The following is a 21,722-nucleotide window of genomic DNA, read 5'->3' as shown; positions in this document are numbered from 1 at the left end:
TATTTTCAAAGTACTGTACAAGAATTATCTAATTAATCTCATAAGATTTACTAACTCACCCAGAGTCTATAAGATCAAAGTAGTTGAAGATCAAATTTTTCAAAAGAGGCTTTTAATTTTGGGTCCATCTTTAGGTTTTCAGAACCTGATTTTCAGAGGTGCTGAGAATCTGTTGCTCCCAGTGACTTCACTTGGAGCCATACTTGTTGAGCTCCAGGTGGACACACAAAAACTGGGGCCACCAAAAGTAAAGGCCTCCTTAGAAAACATGGATCTTAATGGCTTGCCCGAATGAACTGCATAGGAGGCTGTGTGGGCTTGTGGATAAAACAGGGGTCTCAGAGATCTTGGTTCTAGACCCTGCCTCATACATGGACTTGGCTTTGGTAAACTGCTTAATCTCTATGGCCTTAAGGTTTCCCTATCTGTAAAATGGGTATAATAGTACTTGGTGTTGTGAGGCATAATTAACGTTTGTTAAGCTCTTAGGCCCAAACCAGCAAAGTACATAAGCATATGTTTACCTTTAAGCACGTGAAAAGTCCCATTCAAGTCAATGGAAATACCCTCATGCTTACAGTTAAACACATGCTTAAGTGTGTCGCTGGATTGTGGCCTTATGACTAGTCTACATGAGGAAATAGCCCAGAATAGGTAGCACAGAATAGCTCCTGTGTGGACAATCTTATTCCACACGAAGGGTGTCTGAGTGTGCCGTAGCTTAATACATTTTAGAAGTGAAGCTAAATTGCACCCAGGTGCTCTCACTGCAGAGTAAGAGTGTCCCGTTGGGGAGTTAGTACAGAATAACTATTAATCTTTAAATTCATACCCTAGCTTATTTAGCAATAGCTTCCCCGCATAGACAAGCCCTTAGATATCCTTGTAGGAAAGCTATCACAGAAGTCCAAAGTAGTATTATTAAGACCAGAAATAGAATATAGGAATTCATACCTCACTTCTCAGTCCAATAGACCATTCTGTGTGCACATGTATGCATGTTAGTATTCTGGAGTTTACAATGTCACCATCGGACCATTCACGATTTTAGATTCACAAAAGCTAGATTGAATAACTTTTAAAATGTTATATTTTGCATACACAAAGAGGAAACAGATACTTTCAATCGGAATGACTTTTATTGTGAATTAAAAAACAACAAACAAGAAAGGACAAAAAGTAAAATCCCCACAGCTAAATAAACCACACTACTCCCTGTAATTCTGCCAAAAAAACAAAACAAAACAAAACAAAAAAACAAGAGCTGTGAAACATTTTGGGGTAGAGCCCCATTCTCAATGGCTTGTGACTTCTCTTTTAAGGGATGTATCCCATCTTACCACCGCTCCTGCACTGCAGCTTGTTGAAGAGAACTTGGTCTGGCCAACGCGATGTCACAACACAACAGGACCGGGGAGCCCTCTTGTTTCCTGATGTCCTCTGACATGGGGCAAGCCACGTAGTCTTCTTTGCTTGTGAACTCTCTCTTTCTTCTAGCATGTGCCAATTTGGCAGAGGTGCTTTCTTGATTTGTTAGAGCATTTTCTTCAGGGAGTTCAGCACTGAAACTGCATTCTCATCTCCTGGGGTATTTCTTCTGCATGACCAGTGCTCAGCAGCCTCGATCTTAATTCTGGTTTCCTTATCCCAAAACCAAAACGATGTCTAAAGCGCTTCTTGCAGAAAGTTACCAAAATGACAAGTAGTGGGAAGCTTTTTAGACTGGCTAGAAATTCAGATATATTTTCTCCTTCCATTTGGTTTCTGAGATGGAACTTATTTTTTTTTTTTTTCAGCTAGAAATTTGGTTTTGGTACATAATGTTTTTAAGCACCTCTATTAATTCTTTATACTCCATCTCACCTGGTTCCTGTGGAAAACATAAGCCTTTAAACACTGCAAATGTCACTTTCCCCACCAGTGGTAGAAAAATTGATTTTTTTTCTTACCACTGTCCTCTATAGCATTTCCAATAAAATACTGATCAGGACTTTGTACATATATTTCAAATTGTTCCTCTTTTGCATTATAGTGAAAATCTTCCATATTTTCATAAAAATTGATTTTTAGCTTTTCTATTTTCCCTTTTTACCCAGGAAAACTCTCACTTTCTCTGAGCTATTTGTTGTTTGAGATCCCATTTTCCTAACTAAAATACTTGTTTTATTTTTCCCATACGCAAAGAGGAAACCGATACTTTCAGTCTGAATTACTTTTATTGTTGAATAATCAAAAGCAAGGAACAAGAAAGAGCAAAAGTAAAGACTCCACAAGAGAGCACACTGTGCGTTTCTCCTCTGTGACATTCTGCACTAAATGGAACACTCATAATGGCTGCCTGTCTCTGTAGGCAGCATAGTCCTTAGAGATTTAAAGGTGCAGTACACAGAAAACAAAGGCATAACTGTCACATTGCTACATACACCACAAAAATAACCACCCAACTCTTCTGCAAATAGTAAAATGCACATATCCTCAGTAAGGCCGATTAAAAAACCAAATCTGCAGTTTCTATGTCAGGCTTATTTTGAGATATAACGATCCCAAAGGAAAAGTTAAAAAATAAAAACAAAAAAGATTAAAACAATTCTCAAACAATAAAAATCCTCTAAATTTTCCACTTATAATAACTCATGTACTTCTTGTCTTATCCTTTGCCAAAGTCTCCAAATATATTCTCCTTTGGCATAGGATCACACATGAAAAATTTCAGGCATATTGCTTATGTTTTGAAAAGTTAGGGAGCCAAAATCTGTCTTATAATGGAACGCTAGTCACAGCCTTAACTACAGAGAGACTATGGCCTCTATATAATTCAATGCAATGCCTTACCTCGGCTGCATACTTCTTTCCATCCACTGCATGCTCAGAGCCAATGTCATCGCTGGCCCCCCAATGAAAGTGAATTTGGCGCAACCTATAGCTTCCATTGAGTGGTCCCCCTCTCAGCACTATAAACCAGATAATAAGAGATTTTTAGCCAAGGGGACATGCATTATAATAAAAGCTTCCGACCTACACTTTCATGCATACAGCACCATTTCAGGATCCAGGCTCTCAAATAGATTCTCGAAGCATATGTATTAATAGGATACCACTACTGCACAACAACAAGAGAAAGAAGAGAATATGCCCTTCAAAATTTAAGTTATATATGTAAATTAGCTAATTACTAGTACTAGGGGATGAACTGAGATAACCCAATGTGTCTTACTATAGGCAGGAAGCAGCACCTTTTTTTTTTTTAATTCTTCTGAGAAATTGAATTATTATTATGCTGCCTACTTGGCGGCTACATTCTTATCAACACATTTCAAAGTGATACTGACAACCAAATTAGGCCTAAAGATTAGGTGCCATAAAAGGTAGATTCTTTAATAAAATTGGAGGAAAACAGGTCAGTTGGTTAAAAATTTATTTCAACATTCCTTGGCACTGTTTGAAACCCAGATGAAACCGTACTGTACCAAAGCATGAAAACCAGGCAGTGAAAATGACTATAAACAAAGTGAAGCTAATAATGCATCTGTTTTGTCCAAGTTCAAAATTAATGACATGTAAAATGTAAATAAATGGCACATTAACAACATATGTAAAGGCATGTGTGTGTGTTATTTGTCTAAATATTTGTCTCTTTAAAAAAAACCAAACCAACTAGAGATGGATCCAAACCAAAATCCAAGATCAGAACTTTAGATCCGATCTCATCTGCAGTCTCTTTCTGTAATGCCCTGACGCTGAATCCCCCGCCTCTTAGAAAAAGCTTCATCTTGATTTCAGCTCTCCTCTACCCCTCCACACCCTCCCGAAAAAGGACTGTTGTGCTCTGGGGTTCTAGCTAGACCCATTATAGAGATATAGAAAAGAGGATCCAGTCATCTAAGGCACAGGCTGGTAGGGCGTACACCAACAACAAAAGTGGAGGGTAAAAAGGAGGAACAAATGAGCATTCGTTTAGCACAAAGTGAAGATATCAAGAACAAAAATCCACCAAAGGATGAAAAGAGAAGAATTTCTGTATTTGCCTCTACTCTAATGCTAGGAGTCTGGGTAACAAACAAAAGGATTTGAAACTGCACATTTATGAGCATAGGTTCAACCTAGTTGGTATTACTGAAACCTGGTGGGAAAAATTGCATTACCGGAATGTTAAAATCACTGGCTATAACCTGTTTAGGAAGGATTGAGTGGACAAAGGAGGAGCGGGAGTGGCACTGTCAAAAATGGCATTACTTGTTTCCGAGTCACTGACAACTCAGAAGTAAATGACCTTGAATGCTTATGGATCGATGTTCTAACAGATAAAGTACATGATAGGATACTAGTTGGTGTAATCTAAAATACCCACACCAAATCAGAGTGGAGAACAGGATGACTGGCTTCTTAAATAGGAAAAAAATATAGATGACAATTTCTTAACTCAAGAAGTGTTGCGTCCAACATGGTGGAATTCTATATTACACCCTCATCTTGATATATAAAGAGGAACTGATCACAGAACAAAAAGTTACTTAGATACAATTTATCATGATTTGATTATATTTACTGGTATATTCAAAGAGAATAAAATCCCAGCCAATTACACACTGCTTTAAAAGAGCCAGTGTCACAAAGTTTAAAACAATCAATGATCTGAAAGAAAACATAAAATCATCACTGATAAATTTGCAGACGACACAAAGATTGGGGAAGGGTAAATAACGAAGAGGACAAGTCACTGATACAGAGCAATCTGGACTACTTGGTGAGCTGTTTGTAATCAAACAATATGCATTTCAATACAGTGAAATGTAAGGTCATACATCTAGAAACAGGGAATGTAAGTCATTCTTACGGAATGGGGGACTCTATCCTGGGACACAGGAAAAAGTTGTGGAGATTGTGATGAATAATCAGCTGAACATGAGCTCCCAGTGCAACATGGCTAAAAGGGCTAATCCTTGGACGCACAAACAGGAATGTCAAGTAGGAGTCATAAGGGTATATTACTTCTGCATTTGGCACTGGTGCGACCACTGTTGGATGCTGCATCCAGTTCTTGTGGCCACAGTTCAAGAAGGATGTTGAAAAACTGGAGAGGGTTCAGAGAAGAGCCACAAGAATGACTAAAGGATTGGAAAACATGTCTGATAGTGAGAGAATCCTGGAGCTCAATTATTTAGCTTAACAAAGAGAAGGTTAAGGGGTGATTTGATCACCGTCTACAAGTACCTATTGGGGAACAGAAATTTGATAATAAAAGGCTCTTCAATCTAGCAGACAAAGATAAACAAAGATCCAATGGCTGGAAGTTGAAGCTATTCAGACTAGAAAAAACAGATTAGACAAATTCAGACTAGAAATAAAGCACTTTTTTTTTAAACAGTGAGGATAATTAACCATTGGAACAATTTACCAAGGGTTGGGCTGGATTCTACCTTGCTGGAATTTTTAAAATCAAGATTGGATTTTTTTTTAAATATATGCTCTTGTTCAAACACAACTATTATGCTTGTGTTTGAACAAGAGCATTGGTCCTTATTGAATTTCATCCTATTATCTCCAGTTTGTCCAGATCGTTTTGAATTATAATCCTTATCCTCCAAAGCACTTGCAACCCCTCCCAGCTTGGTATCGTCCACAAACATTATAAGTGTACTCTCTATGCCATCATCTAAATCATTGATGAAGATATTGAACAGAACTGGACCCAGAATTGATCCCTGCAGTACCCCACTCATTATGCCCTTCCAGCATGACTGTGAACTACTGATAATTACACTCTGGGAACAATTTTCCAACCAGTTGTGCACCCACGTTATAGTAGCTCCATCTAGGTTGTATTTCCCTAGTTTGTTTATGAGGTCACGCGAGACAGTATCAAAAGCCATACTAAAGTCAAGATATACCACATCTACTGCTTCCTCCACAAGGTTTGTTATCCTATCAAAGAAAGCTATCGGGTTGGTTTGACACAATTTGTTCTTGACAAATCCATGCTGACTGTTAATTATCACTTTATGATGTTCTAGATGTTTGCAAATTGATTGCTTAATTATTTGCTCCATTATCTTTCCGGTTACAGAAGTTAAGCTGACTGATCTGTAATTCCCCTGGTTGTCCTTATTTCCTATTTTATAGACGGGCACTATATTTGCCCTACTCCAGTCCTCCATGACTTTTCAAAGATAATCGCTAATGGCTCAGATATCTCCTCAGTCAGCTCCTTGAATATTCTAGGATATATTTCATCAGGCCCCAGTGACTTGAAGACATCTAACTTGTCTAAGTAATTTTTAACTTGTTCTTTCCCCCCTCATTGAGTAACAGGCCTACCTTGTCCTTGGTCTTCTTCTTGCTTCTAATACATTTGTAGAATGTTTTCTTGTTATCCTTTATGTCTCTAGCTAGTTTGATCTCATTTTGTGCCTTGGCCTTTCTAATTTTGTCCCTACATACCTGTTATTTGTTTATATTCATCCTTTGTAATTTGACCTAGTTCCTACATACCTGTTATTTGTTTATATTCATCCTTTGTAATTTGACCTAGTTTCCACTTTTTGTAGGACTTCTTTTTAATTTTTAGATCATTGAAGATCTCCTGGTTAAGCCAGGGTGGTCTCTTGCTATACTTCCTATCTTTCCAAGCAGTGGGATAGTTTGCTCTTGTGCCCTTCATAATTTCTCTTTGAAAAACTGCCAATTGTCTTCAATTGTTTTTCCCCTTAGACTTGCTTCTCGTGGAATCTTACCTATCAATTCCCTGAGTTTGCTAAAGTCTGCCTTCTGGAAATCCATTGTCTTTATTTTGCTGTTCTCCCTCCTACCATTCCTTAGAAACATGAACTCTATCATTTCATGATCACTTTCACCCAAGCTGCCTTCCACTTTCAAATCCTCAACCAGTTCCTCCCTATTTGTCAAAATCAAATCTAGAACAGCCTCTCCCCTAGTAGCTTTCTCCACCTTCTGAAATAAAAAAATTATCTCCAATACATTCCAAGAACTTGTTGCATAATCTGTGCCCTGCTGTGGTATTTTCCCAACAGATGTCTGAGTAACTGAAGTCCCCCATCACCACCAAGTCCTGTGCTTTGGATGATTTTTATATCTCTGAATACACACTTGTTTGAGTATTGTTTGAACACACACTTGCAAGCTAAAAAAGACACAGTATTTAAACCAAATAAGTAGGGCTGTCAAGTGATTAAAAAAATTAATCGCGATTAATCATGCATTTAATTGCACTTTAAACAATAATAGAATACCATTTATTTAAATATTTTGGATGTTTTCTACATTTTCAAATATATTGATTTACAACACAGAATACAAACTGTACAGTGCTCTCTTTATGTTTATTTTTTATTACAAATATTTGCAATGTGAAAATAATAAAATAAATAGTATTTTTAAATTCCCGTATTACATGTACTGTAGTGCAACCTCTTTATCATGAAAGTTGAACTTAAAAATGTAGAATTATGTACAAAAATAATTGATTCAAAAACAAAACAATGTAAAACTGTAGAGCCTGCAAATCCACTCAGTCCTACTTCTTGTTCAGCCAACCGCTCAGACAAACAAGTGTGTTCGCACTTGTGGGAGAAAATGCTGCCTGCTTCTTGTTTACAATGTCACCTGAAAGTCAGAACAGGCATTTGCATGGCACTGTTGTAGCCGGCATCACAAGGTATTTATGTGCCAGATGCGCTAAAGATTCATATGTCCCTTCATGCTTCAACCACCATTCCAGAGGATGTGTCCATGCTGATGATGGGTTCTGCTTGATAAGGATCCAAAGCAGATTATTTTCATCATCTGAGTCAGATGCCACCAGCAGATGGTTGATTTTCTTTTTTGGTGGTTCGGGTTCTGTAGTTTCCGCATCAGAGTGTTGCTCTTTTAAGACTTCTTAAAGCATGCTCTACACCTTGTCCCTCTCAGATTTTGGAAGGCACTTTAGATTCTTGGGTCAAGTGCTGTAGCTATTTTTATAAATTTGACATTAGTAACTTCTTTGTGTTTTATCAAATCTGCAGTGAAAATGTTCTTAAACGAGCAACATGTGCTGGGTCATCATCTGAGACTGCTATAACATGAAATATTTGGCAGAATGTGGGTAAAACCGAGCAGGAGACATACAATTCTCCCCCAAGGAGTTCAGTCACAAATTTAATTAACACATTTTTTTTTAAATGAGCATCATCAGCATGGAAGCATGTCCTCTGGAATGGTGGCCAAAGCATGAAGGGGAATACAAATCTTTAGCATATCTGGCACGTAAATACCTTGCAATGCCAGCTACAAAAGTTCTTCAAAAGTACGCCTGTTCTCACTTTCAGGTGACATTTTAAATAAGAAGTGGGCAGCATTATCTTCCATAAATGTAAACAAATTTGTTTGTCTTAGTGATTGGCTGAACAAGAAGTAGGACTCAGTGGGCTTGTAGACTCTGAAGTTTTACATTGTTTTGGTTTTGAGTGCAGTTATGTAACAAAAAAAATTAACATTTGTAAGTTGCACTTTCATGATAAAGAGAATACACTACAGTACTTGTCTGAGGTGAATTGAAAAATACTATTTCTTTTATCATTTTTACAATGCAAATATTTGTAATAAAAATAATATAAAGTGAGCACTGTGCACTTTGTGTTCTATGTTGTAATTGAAATCAATATATTTGAAAATGTAGAAAAACTTCCAAAAATATTTAGTAAATTTTACTTGGTATTCTATTGTTTAACAGTGTGATTAAACCTGGGATTAATCGCGATTAATTTATTTTAGTTAGTTACATGAGTTAACTGTGATTAATCAACAGCCCTACAAATAAGCAAACTGAAAAATATGCTTTGTTCAAGGAAATATTCAATAATTCATCAAAAAGTTCCCAATACAATTATCTGTAACCCTTTTTCATAGCATATCACTGTTCCATTTCTGTTTACAAACATTTTCATTCAAAATAATTAGGGTTACCATTCTTCTGGATTCTGCCGGACATGTCCGGCTTTTTTGAGTTAAAAATAGCATCCGGGGGGAATTTGTAAATGTCCGGATTTCCCCCCCATGCAGAGCGCGCGCGCTGACAGGGCAGCCGGCTGGATCGTGCCACTCACACGGGGCTTTGGCAGCCAGAGCCCCTCCTCTGCTTCCCCCTCCTCTCCCCTGCAACTTGAGATCACTCCCCTCCTCTCTCTCTCTCCCTCCCCCTCCCTGCATTCACAGATCGCCGGCCGGCCATTCGCATCAGGCCTCCGGCAGTCTGGAGCTCCTCCCCCTGCTCCTGCTCCCCCTCCCCTGCTGCCCAGAGTGCCGCTCCACAGCACTCTGTTCTGAGTGGCACAGTAAGGGGGCCAAGGGGTCGGAGAAGGGGCAGGGAGGTTCTGGAGGGGGCAGTCAAGAGACAGGGAGCAGAGGGGTTTAGATGGGTCGAGAGTTCTGGGGCGGAGGCTGTCAGGGGGTGGGGAGTGGTTGGATGGGGCGTGGGAGTCCCTGGTGTCTGTCTGGGGGTGGGGGGGTGGATAAGGGTTGGGGCAGTCAGGGGACAGGTAGGGGATAGGGTCCTAGGGGGCCAGTTAGGATGGGGGGAAAGTCTCAGGAGGGGGCAGTCAGGGGACAAGGAGTGGGGGGGAGGGTTGAGGGTTCTGAGGGGAGCAGGAAGTGGGAGGGAGTGGAAGGGACAGGGCGAGGGCAGGATGGGGGCGGGGCTCCTCCCATCCTCTTTTTTTGATTGTTGAAATATGGTAACCCTAAAATAATGTCTGCTGTGCTGGAATCTTCATATGGTTACAGCTTCTGCATAAGTAATGTGGCATGTACTGCCTTGTGAATATACTGCACAATAGGGTAAAGTGTAACAATGTTTACAGAAGTTTACAAGTTTCAACAATTGGGAAGATATAGTAAATGCAAGGAAATGAAACTGTTGCCTAAAGCAGTTCCTCATTCCTCTGTAACATAGGAAGGAAGGATTCTCCTGCTCAGCTTTCTTTGTAAATCTTATTTTGGTCCATGCTCACTTTCCTAACTATCCTAAACTTGGTAATACATACAAACAACCTTTGATCTTACAGCACCTGCTAATGAAACTGAGTTACAAAGAAGGGTTTGAGAATATTTACTCATACATCCTGACATCCTGCAAATGTCAAACAGAAAAATCAAAACACTTCTTTACTAAATTGGGTTTATTTTCTCACTTGCCTTTATAACAAAGGCTTCTCTCACCAACCTTCTCCAAGTAGTGAGGCAGTATCTGAAATTAACAGATCAACCACAAGAGGCTTCTCTCACTTCTGAAGGGCTACACTTTTATTGTTTGAAAAAGAGCTTTCTGTAGATGCAAGCTTGCCTCTCTGCTATGCAAAGGAGGCATTCTGAAAACCCATATGAAGTCAGTAAATATAACAGAATGTTTTTTGGACAGGACAACCTCTGAGCCTCCATAGTTGTTTGCAAAAGGGGAGTCAATGGGTGTTTAAAACAAACAAACAAACAAAAGAATGGGACAATGACATTTCTTAGAAAGAAAAAGGATCCTTTGACATATAATTTCTTCGTTCTTTATTGATCAACTCTTGACATGAGTTCAGAGCTAGGACATAAATCATGCAATACCTGCATTTAAATGCAGATAAGAGACTTGAGTGGACCTTGTTCACTTGAATGGACCTGCAATAAGACACAAAAGCTCCTTCCATGCTGTGGAGCAGTGTTTGAAAAATGTGTTATAAAACAATTCAAACTGGGGGTTGGACATTGTATGGATGAGACCATAACATGTGGGAAAAAAATTAACAGAATGTGATTCTAGGCATTTTCTGAGAACTGTGATTTAGAACTTCTTTAAGAAATCATCTCAAAATTGCAACATACTGAAAAGCAGGAAAAAGTATCGCTTTTGGACTCAGAAAACTACAGTGTTACTGTTCATATGACATCATATAATCTCCAGTGTAACATACCCAGACTGTACTCCATTCATGAGACAGGGAAAGAAAGAAAGTACAATTAAATATGAACAGAAACAAACCTGATTTATTTTCTGTGTCATCAAATTCTACACTTGTGGAGTGTCCATTGTTGAGGATGACTTTAGCAGAAGTTGGATCATAGTTAGGGTTAATAGGAGGTAGAGCGGGGTCATATTTGGTTTCTTCAGTTTGGATGTCAATGGGGGACTGACGGTCTCCATTAGCAACAGGGAAAACCTCTTTCCAGCGAGCAGGCCCTAAAATTCATTAGAAGAAAGTGAGGAAGAAGGGGAGAGAAGGTGTTTTAAATTAATTAATTAATTAATTATACTGTGTTTGCTATTTTCATAGAAAAAAGGAATTGACAAATGAGAAAATCAATCACAAGAACTCACCTGGATTATCTTAATTAATTGTATCTATTTATTTTAAATTAAAAACAGAAAGATTCACCAAAGAATGGAATTCAATATATCATACAGCTGTCTCTGCTGGGTCATCAGACAGCTCTTTGGTCTCATCACAGATCCTTCTCCAGTCTAATTGATCAAACACAAATTAGAACATTAGTTTGGCACTTTTTGCCTCTTCCCAGGTATTTCTAGCCAATCGGAATGCAGCAGGCACCCGTACATTCAGTAAGCTCAGAGATACTTAACTCTTCATCTGAGCAACACCAATATCTAACAAGTTTTCCTTCCAGTCCAGTGTCTTGCCTCCGGCGTACTGTGAGCTTCAACTAAATTTTCAGGCCACCAAAGACCTTGCTTTAATCCAACACAGTGTCTCATCTAGACCTCAGTACATTTTCTTTCCCCAAAGCCCCCTCTTCATTGTATCCCTGGAGGCAGAAGCTCTGACAGTGTGGCCCCAATGGATCTACACTGTCATAAAATAGGGGGATGCCAAGAGAGGCAGAGGGCTTCTGCACAGAATTTTCATGTGGGGATTGTGACATTGCACTCCATATAATTTTATAAAAAATATGCTACAGCTGTGCATATCTCTCTATCAGTATTATAGAGGGCGGACCATTTATGAGTTTACACTGTATAAGCTTTATACAGAGTAAAACAGGTTTGGATCCCATTGGGAGCTGGGTGTCTGGGTGCTAGAGACAGGAGCACTTCTTAAGCCGTTTTCAGTTAAGTCTGCAGCTTTGGGGGCGTGGTTCAGACCCTGGGTCTGTGTTGCAACAGAGTAGCATGTCTGGCTCAACAAGACAGGGTTCTGGGGTCCCCAGCTGGCAGGGGAAACGGGCTCAGAGGTAGTCTCAGCATATCAGGTGGCAGTCCCAAGGGGGTCTCTGTGACCCAACCTGTCACAGGGATGCTGGGGTTTGTGCATAGACAAGTTAAGTACTTCCATTCTGATCGTGCAGGACACTTCTCCAGCATTTGTTATCACTGATCAAATTCTCCTGTCCCACTAGCCGCAGAGGTGGATGAAGGTTCCTTGAAATGGCTCAACTCATACTTCTGTGTTCAGGGGCATTCTGGACAACTGTATCTCCATCTTTAGAGCCCATACAAGAGGAGTTCCATAAGGATCAGTCCTTTCCCCCTTCTCGCCCCAGCCTCCATTTTATTCAGGAAGGAGCCAATGGATGAGATGGTGAGGCCAAATAGGTTGAGGTGTCAACAGTATACAGATGACATCTCGCTCTATATCTCCTTTATGACAAATGTAAACAGCACCATCTCTCAGCATGCTCAGTGTTTAGCCAAAATCCGCATATGGAAGGAGTGCAAATGGCTAAAAATGAATCCAGCAAGACTAAGAGGATGCTACTAAGAAGAGGAAATAATTTTGAGGAATTTGTTTCCTCTATAACCTCCTCCTTCTCCCATTATTAAGGGCATCTGCTTTCAAAATTGTTAAGTCTGTCTGTGCTTGGGGTCCTTTAGGTCTCCTCAGTGCTACCATAAACCCAAACAGAGATTGAGGGGGGGCGTGGAGTTGGGGGGAACCCACACAAACAAAGAATAAGGACCAGAAGTTTATATCCCATCCTGTCACTCTCAGAATTAGGGCACAATAATCCAGTCATTTATAACCTTTTGATTATTACAATTTGTTATACATAGGCTTAACAGAATTTGATGTTATATAATTTTGATGGATACTATCAATGTTTATTTTTAAGCTTTTTCCATTTTTATTTATTTAAATTTTCACAGTTGCATAAAACTGTGGGGTGAGGAAGGGGTTAACATCACATGTAAAAATATACAAAGTAAACATCCTTAAATCAAATAAATTCTTAATCAGCATTTTTCTTACTGTGCCTATCTGTAAATTTCAATTATTATGGATACAAATATTTTTTCATCAGTTTGTGTGTGTGACATTTACTAACATTCAGTGATAAAAATATAATTCTTCCCAAACTAATTACATTCAGGAATAAAGCCACACATACTGAACAAGTTCCACCTGGTATAAAATGCAGCAGCCCGTCTATTTAATAACACAGGTTACGATACACTCTCTGCACTGGTTGCCTATTGAATACAGAGTCCAGTATGAGATCTCTGTCCCAATAATTAACGTTCTCTTCAAGACTGGCCCTAACTACTAAAAACACCCTCCTTCCTTCAGTCATCAAGACCTGCCATGGCAGCAACATTCCATTAAGAGAACAAAATGGTTTATCAGTAGGGGCAGATTCATGCGTGCAGGAGACAGTATGTTCCCAGGAGCTGGGTCTGGACCACGGAGTTCATTCCTGTGTATAATAAGACTAACCATGATTCTCACATATTCATAACTAAATGTCAAGCTCATCATTCTGAATTGTCTTTCCTTTAGTAACATCTTCATGCATCCCAATAAAAAACAAACAAAACTATTTATCTTACAGACTAGAAACAAATGCTGCTTTGAATGATTCTTCTAGCTCTTGTTGATCTGGTGGACTCAGATATGGGCATTTGACTTTTGATGTATTTAAACAAGTTCTACTGATTTGTCTCAATAACCTTGGCTATCTGGTCTACATATTCCCTGGCTTTCCATATGTATAATAATAATAATAATAACAATAATTTGTGCTTTCTTTGTAAAACTGAATGAATTTCCATTTTATTTTGTTCATAAAAGGTTAGAAAATAATAACAGGCAAAATAAAGAATTTTGGTATAAATCTGTGATAATCAGGAAACAATAGTACAAGAGATATACCGAACTGAGTGTAGGGTTATCACTTTTAAGGAGACACAAAAGAGATATTCTTGATATTGAGCAAAATTTATTAGTGAGGAGTTAGCTATGTAGGGCCAGCTTCTGATATTTGTTTTTTTGAGTAGCCCCATTAGTACTTAGTATGAGTCAGAGTATCAGAATCTGGCTATATAGATTTCAGGGTATAAATTAAAAGCAGGAACAATATTAGAAGCAATGGTAAATCAGATGCTGAGTAGTTGTCTCACTGTGCAAATAGATTTCAATGGGATTACTCAAGGAGTAAGGAAGTATGAGAACCTAGCCCATGGTAACTTGTGTTGGCACTACTATTATCCTCTGATAAAAGTCCAATTGACTTGTCTCCTCAGTACTAGAAATGTACCAGTATCACAATGTTAGCCCACTATTACACTGCTAAATTCATTCTAGGGATGCTATTAAATACTCTTGAAACGTCAGCTTCATTCACACCAGGCTTGCTTGTCTCCATCATTCAAACTAGCTGTGCCCTTTCCTCATCCATTTTGGCTCCATCTTCCCCTAGCACATTCAGTGCTTTACAACTAATGGCCTAAATCTGAGAGGTGTTGAGTACCTTTCACATTCATTGATTTCAAATGGAGTGCTTGGTACTCAGTACCTCATAGGCCCTAAAATAGCATCAATGTGTCATGTCAGGGCAAGTCTACACTGGCAGAGCTAAAGCAGCACTTAAACATGCCTTGTGTGGTCGCGGCACAGAGCTCTCCCAGCACTCTAAAAAACCCACCTCAATGAGGGACGTAGCTCCTAGCGCTGGGGCACTGTTTACACTGGCGCTTTACAGTGCTGCTTTACACCCGCGCTTAGGGGGGGTGTTTTTTCACACTCCTGAGCAAGAAAGTTGCAGTGCTGTTAATTGCCAAGGTAGACAAGCCCTGAGTGTGTCCAAAAACGCTTACTTGAGTTTTAGGAAAGCAGTTTTAGAAAGCACTTTCTCCTCTAATCACTTCCATAAAGAGAGTACAGCTCTCCTAAACAACAAAGGGAAAATGCACAGAATAGGTCTCAGAGAAGAGCAATAATTTACATGTCAGATAAAAGGCTGACTGCACACAGCATAGAGGTAGAGACTTTCGGTCTGGGATTTGTCCGAGGGTAATTTTTAGTTACTAAGATGGAATCTCAAAATCTATTAACTAAATAGCAGAATTTACAATACACATCTTACTAGCTTGAAATGGCAGATCAAGAAGTCATCATAGCTTTTTACTTCAAACGCAACTATTTTAAAGTCATAAGTTGACAGCCAAAAAACCTAATGTTACCAATCTAATGTTAACAATTTGTAACCACCACTAAATAGTTTGTAATCGAATGCCTAAAACACAACAAAACCAGATTAATAATTTATTTTGAAATTATTACTGACAACTACTTCATCCTTAAGTGGGAGAGAATTTTCTTGTGAATTATTGTAACAAAGACAATTTTATCTTCTCTGGACTTGTGACAGATAAAGTAGGTGTAGGGAGGTCATATTACCTCTGTATTTGGCACTTTGCAAGCACTACTGGAAAACTGTGTCCGGTTCTGGTGTCCACAATTCAAGAACGATGTTGATAAATTAGAGAGGGTTCAGAGAAGAGCCATGAAAATGTTTGAGAGATTGGAAAACTATGTCCTGTAGTGACAGGAGCGCAATCTATTTAGCTTAACAAAGAAAGGTTAAGGGGTGACTAGTTCACAATCTGTAGGTACATTATGGGGAACAGAAATTTGATAATTGGCTCTTTAATCTAGCAGACAAATATAAAACAAAATCCAATGGCTGAAAGTTGAAGCTAGACACATTCAGATTGGAAATAAGGCATACATTTTTGGAACAACTCACCAAAGATTGTGTTGGACTCTCCATCACTGGCAATCAAGATTGGATGCTTTTCTAAAAGATAGGCTGTAGTTCAAAAAGGAATTATTTCAGGTAAATCCTATGGCCTGGACTTTGCAGGAGGCCCGAATAGATGTCACAGTGGTCCCTTTTGGCTTTAGAATATATGAAAAGGCCTGATTCTGCAAGTCTGGTTGGAAACTGTTTTGGTACATAAAATACATGGACCAGTACAAGGCATTAGCTAGCTGTGCACCCAAAAGTTTACTTTGGTTTAAAAAAGAAATTGCAGAAATATGTAACAGAGATGTGCATCTGCTTTTCTACTTTTCATAAGTCAAGAGGGTCAGATTCACTTGTTTGCTTCAGCTGCTTTGCATCACTCTAGTGACACAAAGCAACCATAAACTTTGGCTTTTCAGTGAATCTGGCCAGAAGGTCAAAATGTTTTAGTCTTTAACTTTTCTTATTTATACATTATGGCCAAATTCAGTGCTGACCTACATTCTGTGAAACCCTATTTAAAATCAATGGGATTTAATGGATTGTTAATCACTGAAGAATTTGATCTGTGACCTATATGCCTCCATTGTGCCAGGAAGATGTTGTTTGCTTCCCCCATTCTAATGTTGAATGCACTTCCTTAAAGGAAAGTCGATACACACTTTCACAATATGCCCACATGACTTGCCTAAGAAACTCAAAGTAATCTGTAACGGATATACTAATTTATTTCCTTACACTTCTGGATATACTAAGAGAACTTTGCTCCAAAACCTGTTCTTTGGACTCATGCCTTTTCTTTCTGGTGACGGTCATCAGGAAAATACTGTATCCTTTGTTAGTGGAAATCGTCTATACTTAAGGAACGGCCAAATGTTGAGTGCTCTAAAGGAAAAATGTGTAGCAGTGGCTCAAGAAACTATCACTTGACACTGACAGTCTGGCCAGATATTGCACAGTATCTAATTTTCCATTTTTGCTTAAGTTTATGGATAAGGTTGTAATGAGGAGGACTCAGATCTTCTTGACTCTTGTCAATCTGACTTCAGACCTTGTTACTGTAATGGGACTGCACTACTAGCATTGGTCACTGATCTCTTACCAATGTAAAAAAATATGAGGTGATATCCTGTCTCTATTGAAGTAAGTGTCAAACTCCCATTGACTTCACTGGGGCCAGGAATTCATCGCAGGTGTCCATGATGATGTTAATGGATCTATCAGATACCTTAAAAACCATGCAGATCTGAGTGCAAGTAGATGGGTCTGCCTTGCAGTTATTTCATTCTCTTCTGAGGCTTGGTCTTGGTCTACACAAGGAACTTATGTTGGAATAACTATGTCGCTCAGGGGTGTGGAAAATCTGCACCCCAAGTGACACAGTTATACCAACCTAATCCCCGGTGTAGACAGTGCTATGTCAACGGATGGGCTTCTCCCATTGACATAGCTACTGCCTCTCGAGGAGGTGGATTAACTACAGCAATGAGAGACGCTCTCACGTTGGCGTAGCTAGCATCTTCTCTAAGTGCTACAGCAGTGCAGCTGCACCGGTGCAGCGCTGTAAGTGTAGATAAGCCCTGCCAAAGAGATCCCAGAAAGTATTTTGTTAAGAATCCCAGGGACTGTTAAATGATTATATAGCAACAGTGACCAGGATGTTTTTCCCTCCATCTGAAGATTGCATTCCTTTATCGTGCTTGCAAAGCTCACTTTACGTCACCCATGTGTTTGTGACTTCAAGATTAGGCTATTGCAATCCGCTCCACATAGGGCTACACCCTGTATCAACTTGGAAACTGAAGCTCATGAAGAGGGCAGCCATGCCTGTGTTAAGAGATGCAGCTTGTCATGATGAGCACATGATACCAGTGCTCCAAAATCTCCTCTGGCTGCCTGCTGATTTTCAGGTGGCGTTAAAAGTAGTGGCGTTCACCTATAAAACCCTAAATATCTTGGGACCTGACTATCAGAGATACTATATGCATTTGGGGGGCAGGATTCAGGTGAGGGTGTAGATTTATATTTGTAGACATGAATTAGTGTTTTGCAGGAGCTGAGTTGAGGATATTCAGTTTGTGGACTGGCTTCTTTTATACAGAGTAAGGTTGTTGGTTTGTTGTTGGATTACATCTTTGATTATTTGTAAAGAGCAACTATAGCATGGATTTATCCCACACAAAAAACTTAAATTGAAGTTAAGGTCACTAGCACATCACAGTGCTCTAAGAAAATATTGTTTCACAAGAATGCTAGCGCTAAATAAAATAAAAGTTAGAAATGCAGGAAATGCAGAGTTCAGCGTGTACTTCTCAAACCAGACACTGAAATTAACCTACCTATGGGGGCAGAGGTATGCCCTGAGAAACTCAAACATTCTTATTACTTTATCCACAACAGTTTAATTTAACAGTGACCACAAAAAGACTTTAATCCTAAAATAGCTGCAACAGCTTTATAACTTTCTTTACAGTCATACACAGTACACATACATGCATTTTTCAAATTCCTTATTAGAGAAATAGCATGGTAAAGGTAACCATTCCCCATTTGTCATTAAGGGGCCAATCCTGTCAAGTGCTGAGAGCACCCATCTCTTCATAGGAGGTGCTAAGCACCTTACAGGACCGAGCCCTATTCCACATGGCAGCCAGTTCTCCAAGTGCCACTACTGTGCCTCCCTATATTAATATCAGATGCCTACATCATGTGAAATAGGAGCACTTACAAGAACAAAGCAAAGATTAGTGTGGTGACAAAGTAACACTCTTAGTATTGGTGACATAAATGCATTGGACAATCTGCATTGACCATTTCATCCAGTTGGAACCAGGGAATATAGTGTATATCTATAGCTATATAGCATACCAGTGAGTATAGTGCATCTCAATATCTATCTATCTATTTATACACTGGGACATACACACACAAATACAGTGTAATGCTTGAAAAAATTCACTTGCTCTCTTAACAGTGATAAGCAGAAAGCTTTTCCTGGCAGGTGGCACCTAAACCATTAATTTGTGCAAACATAAACTTTCATTTTTTTAAAAAAAAAGCTTTCATCTTTATGGTTGCAAAGATAACATTCAAAATGTGAACTGAATGTAAAGCATTGCAGTTTTACCTTCCTGAATCTGCAGGGAGACAGCTTTAGTATCTTTGCTGCTCTTCAAATAGCAGCTTTGCCAAGCAGCAGCACCCTGCTATTTGAAGAGCAGCAAAGACACTAAAAAGCTGTCTCCCTGCAGAATCAGGAAGACACAACTGCATTGGCAGAATGAAATTAAAACTAGGTAGTTTATAGAACATACTCGGAATCATGTAGAGCAGTGAAACTGTCAAGAATCACATCAATTTCATACTTCTGCTGCTCGGCAAAGCTCTGAGCAAGAGCAGAGACAGGCAATGGAGAATCAAAAAGATGAGGAACTAAACAGAAATGTTGCTAGGGAGGAGTAGAGAGCAGATACCACTTCCACAGATTGATTAATGAAAATCTGCCTGTCTAGCAACAGCTGGGGGCTCTCAAGGGGGAGAAGAGAGAGAATATTGGTGGGGTTAAGGGGTGTGTAGAGTTTCAAGTTTATCAGTCATCAAGCAGAGCCTGATATGAGAGATTGGGGCCTCCATAGGGTCCAGGGACAGAAAACTGATAGACAGTCCAACACCCTCCCCTTTCCCAGAAGCTGGGAGGGTGGAGAAGAAGGAGAGGAAGGATATCTTATCTGGACCTTGCAGGTGGAGCCCAGAATTCTTGTTTTTTAGGTTTCATGCTCCATAAAGGAGGAGTTGTCATACATTATTCAATTTGGGGGAGGGGAGAGGGACAGGATAGAGTATAATGTATAACAATAGAGAACAAATCTAATCATTTCAACATTGCCACATTTCAACATCACCCAACCATTCTGAAAAGTATATCCCCACAAGTGCAGTGAAAACAGAGAGAGGTAGAGAAAGAAGGCAGAGACTTGCATAGCTATTCCTCCTGACTCCCAATCTATAAAAGACATAGTCACCATATAGCTACACGTTCACATTTCTCATTTGGTTACCTGTGTAGCAATGAAACAATTTCAGGATTTTTAAGTTTTATTTATTTTATTAGGGCTGCCTCTCTTCATGAACTCACTGAAAACAAAATCTTGAATTCTCCTTTCACTCACACTTGCGTCAATCAGGAGCAACTCCACTGAAGTCATTTGCCATTATAGATGAGAGGAAAATCATCCCCCAACACTAAGAACAAATAAATCAATCCTGAGAGTTCAAAAAAGAATGAGAAGATTGAGGGAAATCTGAAAATGTTGAAAAAAAAATCACTTGCCAACTCACCAGTGGTGAGCAGAAATAGGTCACATTCTGCTCTTACTTACAAAGGTGTAAATCCTGAGTATCTCTGACTTCAATGGAAGTATTTGGAATTGACATCTGTGTAACAGAGCAGAACTTAGCTGAAGTCAGTAAGAAATTCCTTAATACAATAGCTACAATTAACTCAACCATTTAAAAATACAGCTGATGTTGACTGTCCATATGCAAATTAAACAAGCATCATTCTAACAGGAACATGCTTGAATAGTTTTGTAGGAACAATTATATTACTTAGCCATTAACCAATACACCGTTCTCATAGATCAGAGTATACACTAAAACACAGCTCTTCAACTTGCAATGTTCTGTAATTTATCTACAGATGCAGCTCAACCGGCTGCATATTCCTTTGAGTTATACTCCATCCAGCTAAACTCTCTTACAAACATGATAGCTGCCAAAGTCATTTTTAAAGTTTTAAGTCCTCTAAGAGCGCAAATACATTTTCACTGTCTCTGTATCTACTTTTGATGACCAGCAGCCACTCACAATCTGGCAGTGCATCATCTGGATAACTCTTCTTATATGAAAGAAACAGTTACTGTCACTGAATCAGTGTACAGGGTAGTTTTTTCTTTTTATAATATAGGGCCATATTCTGCTATGCCTCCTCCACAAGTAGCCCCATTGATTTTAGTGGAGATATTCAGAGAGTAAGGCATCACTTAACTCCAGTAAAGATGGCAGATTCTGGCTCTTAGAATTTTGGTGCTTTGGTACCACCCTCATTACAAATATGATTGATTGACTGGTTGATAGATGTAGAAGCAAAAAGCAGGCTGTGAGGAACTAACATTTCTTTTACAAACACTCTCTTAGCAGTGCTAAATAGGAGAAAACAAAAATTAATACTGCAAAAATAAAAGGAGGGGGAATCAAATTCCTATAGAATAGTTATTAAATTGTTTACCATTTAGCTGATAAATATATACTTCCAAGTGCAAACACATTGCCATTAGCATGAAGAACTGTTCTAATTAAAGCCGGTTGGTCTATTTCCACTAACAGCTATTACAGAGCTTGATAATAGGACAATATTTCTTATCCGAGGATAAACCCCTTATCTCTCAAGAGCAAAAATGTTCTAATGGTGAACTATTTGGCTGTGCTAAGAAAAAAAATAACCTGCCTAAGTCCACTTCAAAACCTAAGCTTTGACCCAAAGGTTGTGCTGCAGTGTTGACACTGCCTGGCACCAGGATGCCCCCTCTGGGGAAATGGGCAGGATCTACCTCACTCACCTGGAGTGAAAGAAACTCTCCCATGTTGAGTTGCCTCCTGCAGGGGCTCCCTAGCGTGACACCTGCTTGCTCAAGTCGGTGCTAATA

The 21,722-nt window shown here is 39.2% G+C and overlaps 1 protein-coding gene across 8 annotated transcripts in view; it reads right to left on the bottom strand.

Annotated features, from left to right (window-relative positions):
• The window catches only part of LOC101939562 (carbonic anhydrase 13), a 30,876-nt gene that overhangs the window by 8,703 nt on the left and 451 nt on the right, over nucleotides 1-21,722 (bottom strand). For 2 of the 8 annotated variants that reach the window (XM_065585846.1, XM_065585842.1), the window contains exons 2-6: nucleotides 21,636-21,716; nucleotides 20,397-20,451; nucleotides 16,018-16,080; nucleotides 11,018-11,215; nucleotides 2,833-2,951 (exon numbers count right to left, since the gene is read on the bottom strand). In XM_065585846.1, coding sequence (XP_065441918.1) covers nucleotides 2,833-2,951; nucleotides 11,018-11,215; nucleotides 16,018-16,080; nucleotides 20,397-20,451; nucleotides 21,636-21,659 — 459 coding nt within the window. In that variant the 5' untranslated portion in view covers nucleotides 21,660-21,716. The remainder of the gene's footprint in view (nucleotides 1-2,832; nucleotides 2,952-11,017; nucleotides 11,216-16,017; nucleotides 16,081-20,396; nucleotides 20,452-21,635; nucleotides 21,717-21,722) is intronic. The other 6 variants (XM_005299391.4, XM_065585845.1, XM_065585843.1 and 3 more) reach the window with 5 other exon arrangements.

Source organism: Chrysemys picta, chromosome 2 (genome assembly GCF_011386835.1).
Source record: "Chrysemys picta bellii isolate R12L10 chromosome 2, ASM1138683v2, whole genome shotgun sequence".
NCBI classification, from domain to species: domain Eukaryota; kingdom Metazoa; phylum Chordata; order Testudines; family Emydidae; genus Chrysemys; species Chrysemys picta.
This window is presented reverse-complemented; position numbering and strand designations above follow the sequence as displayed.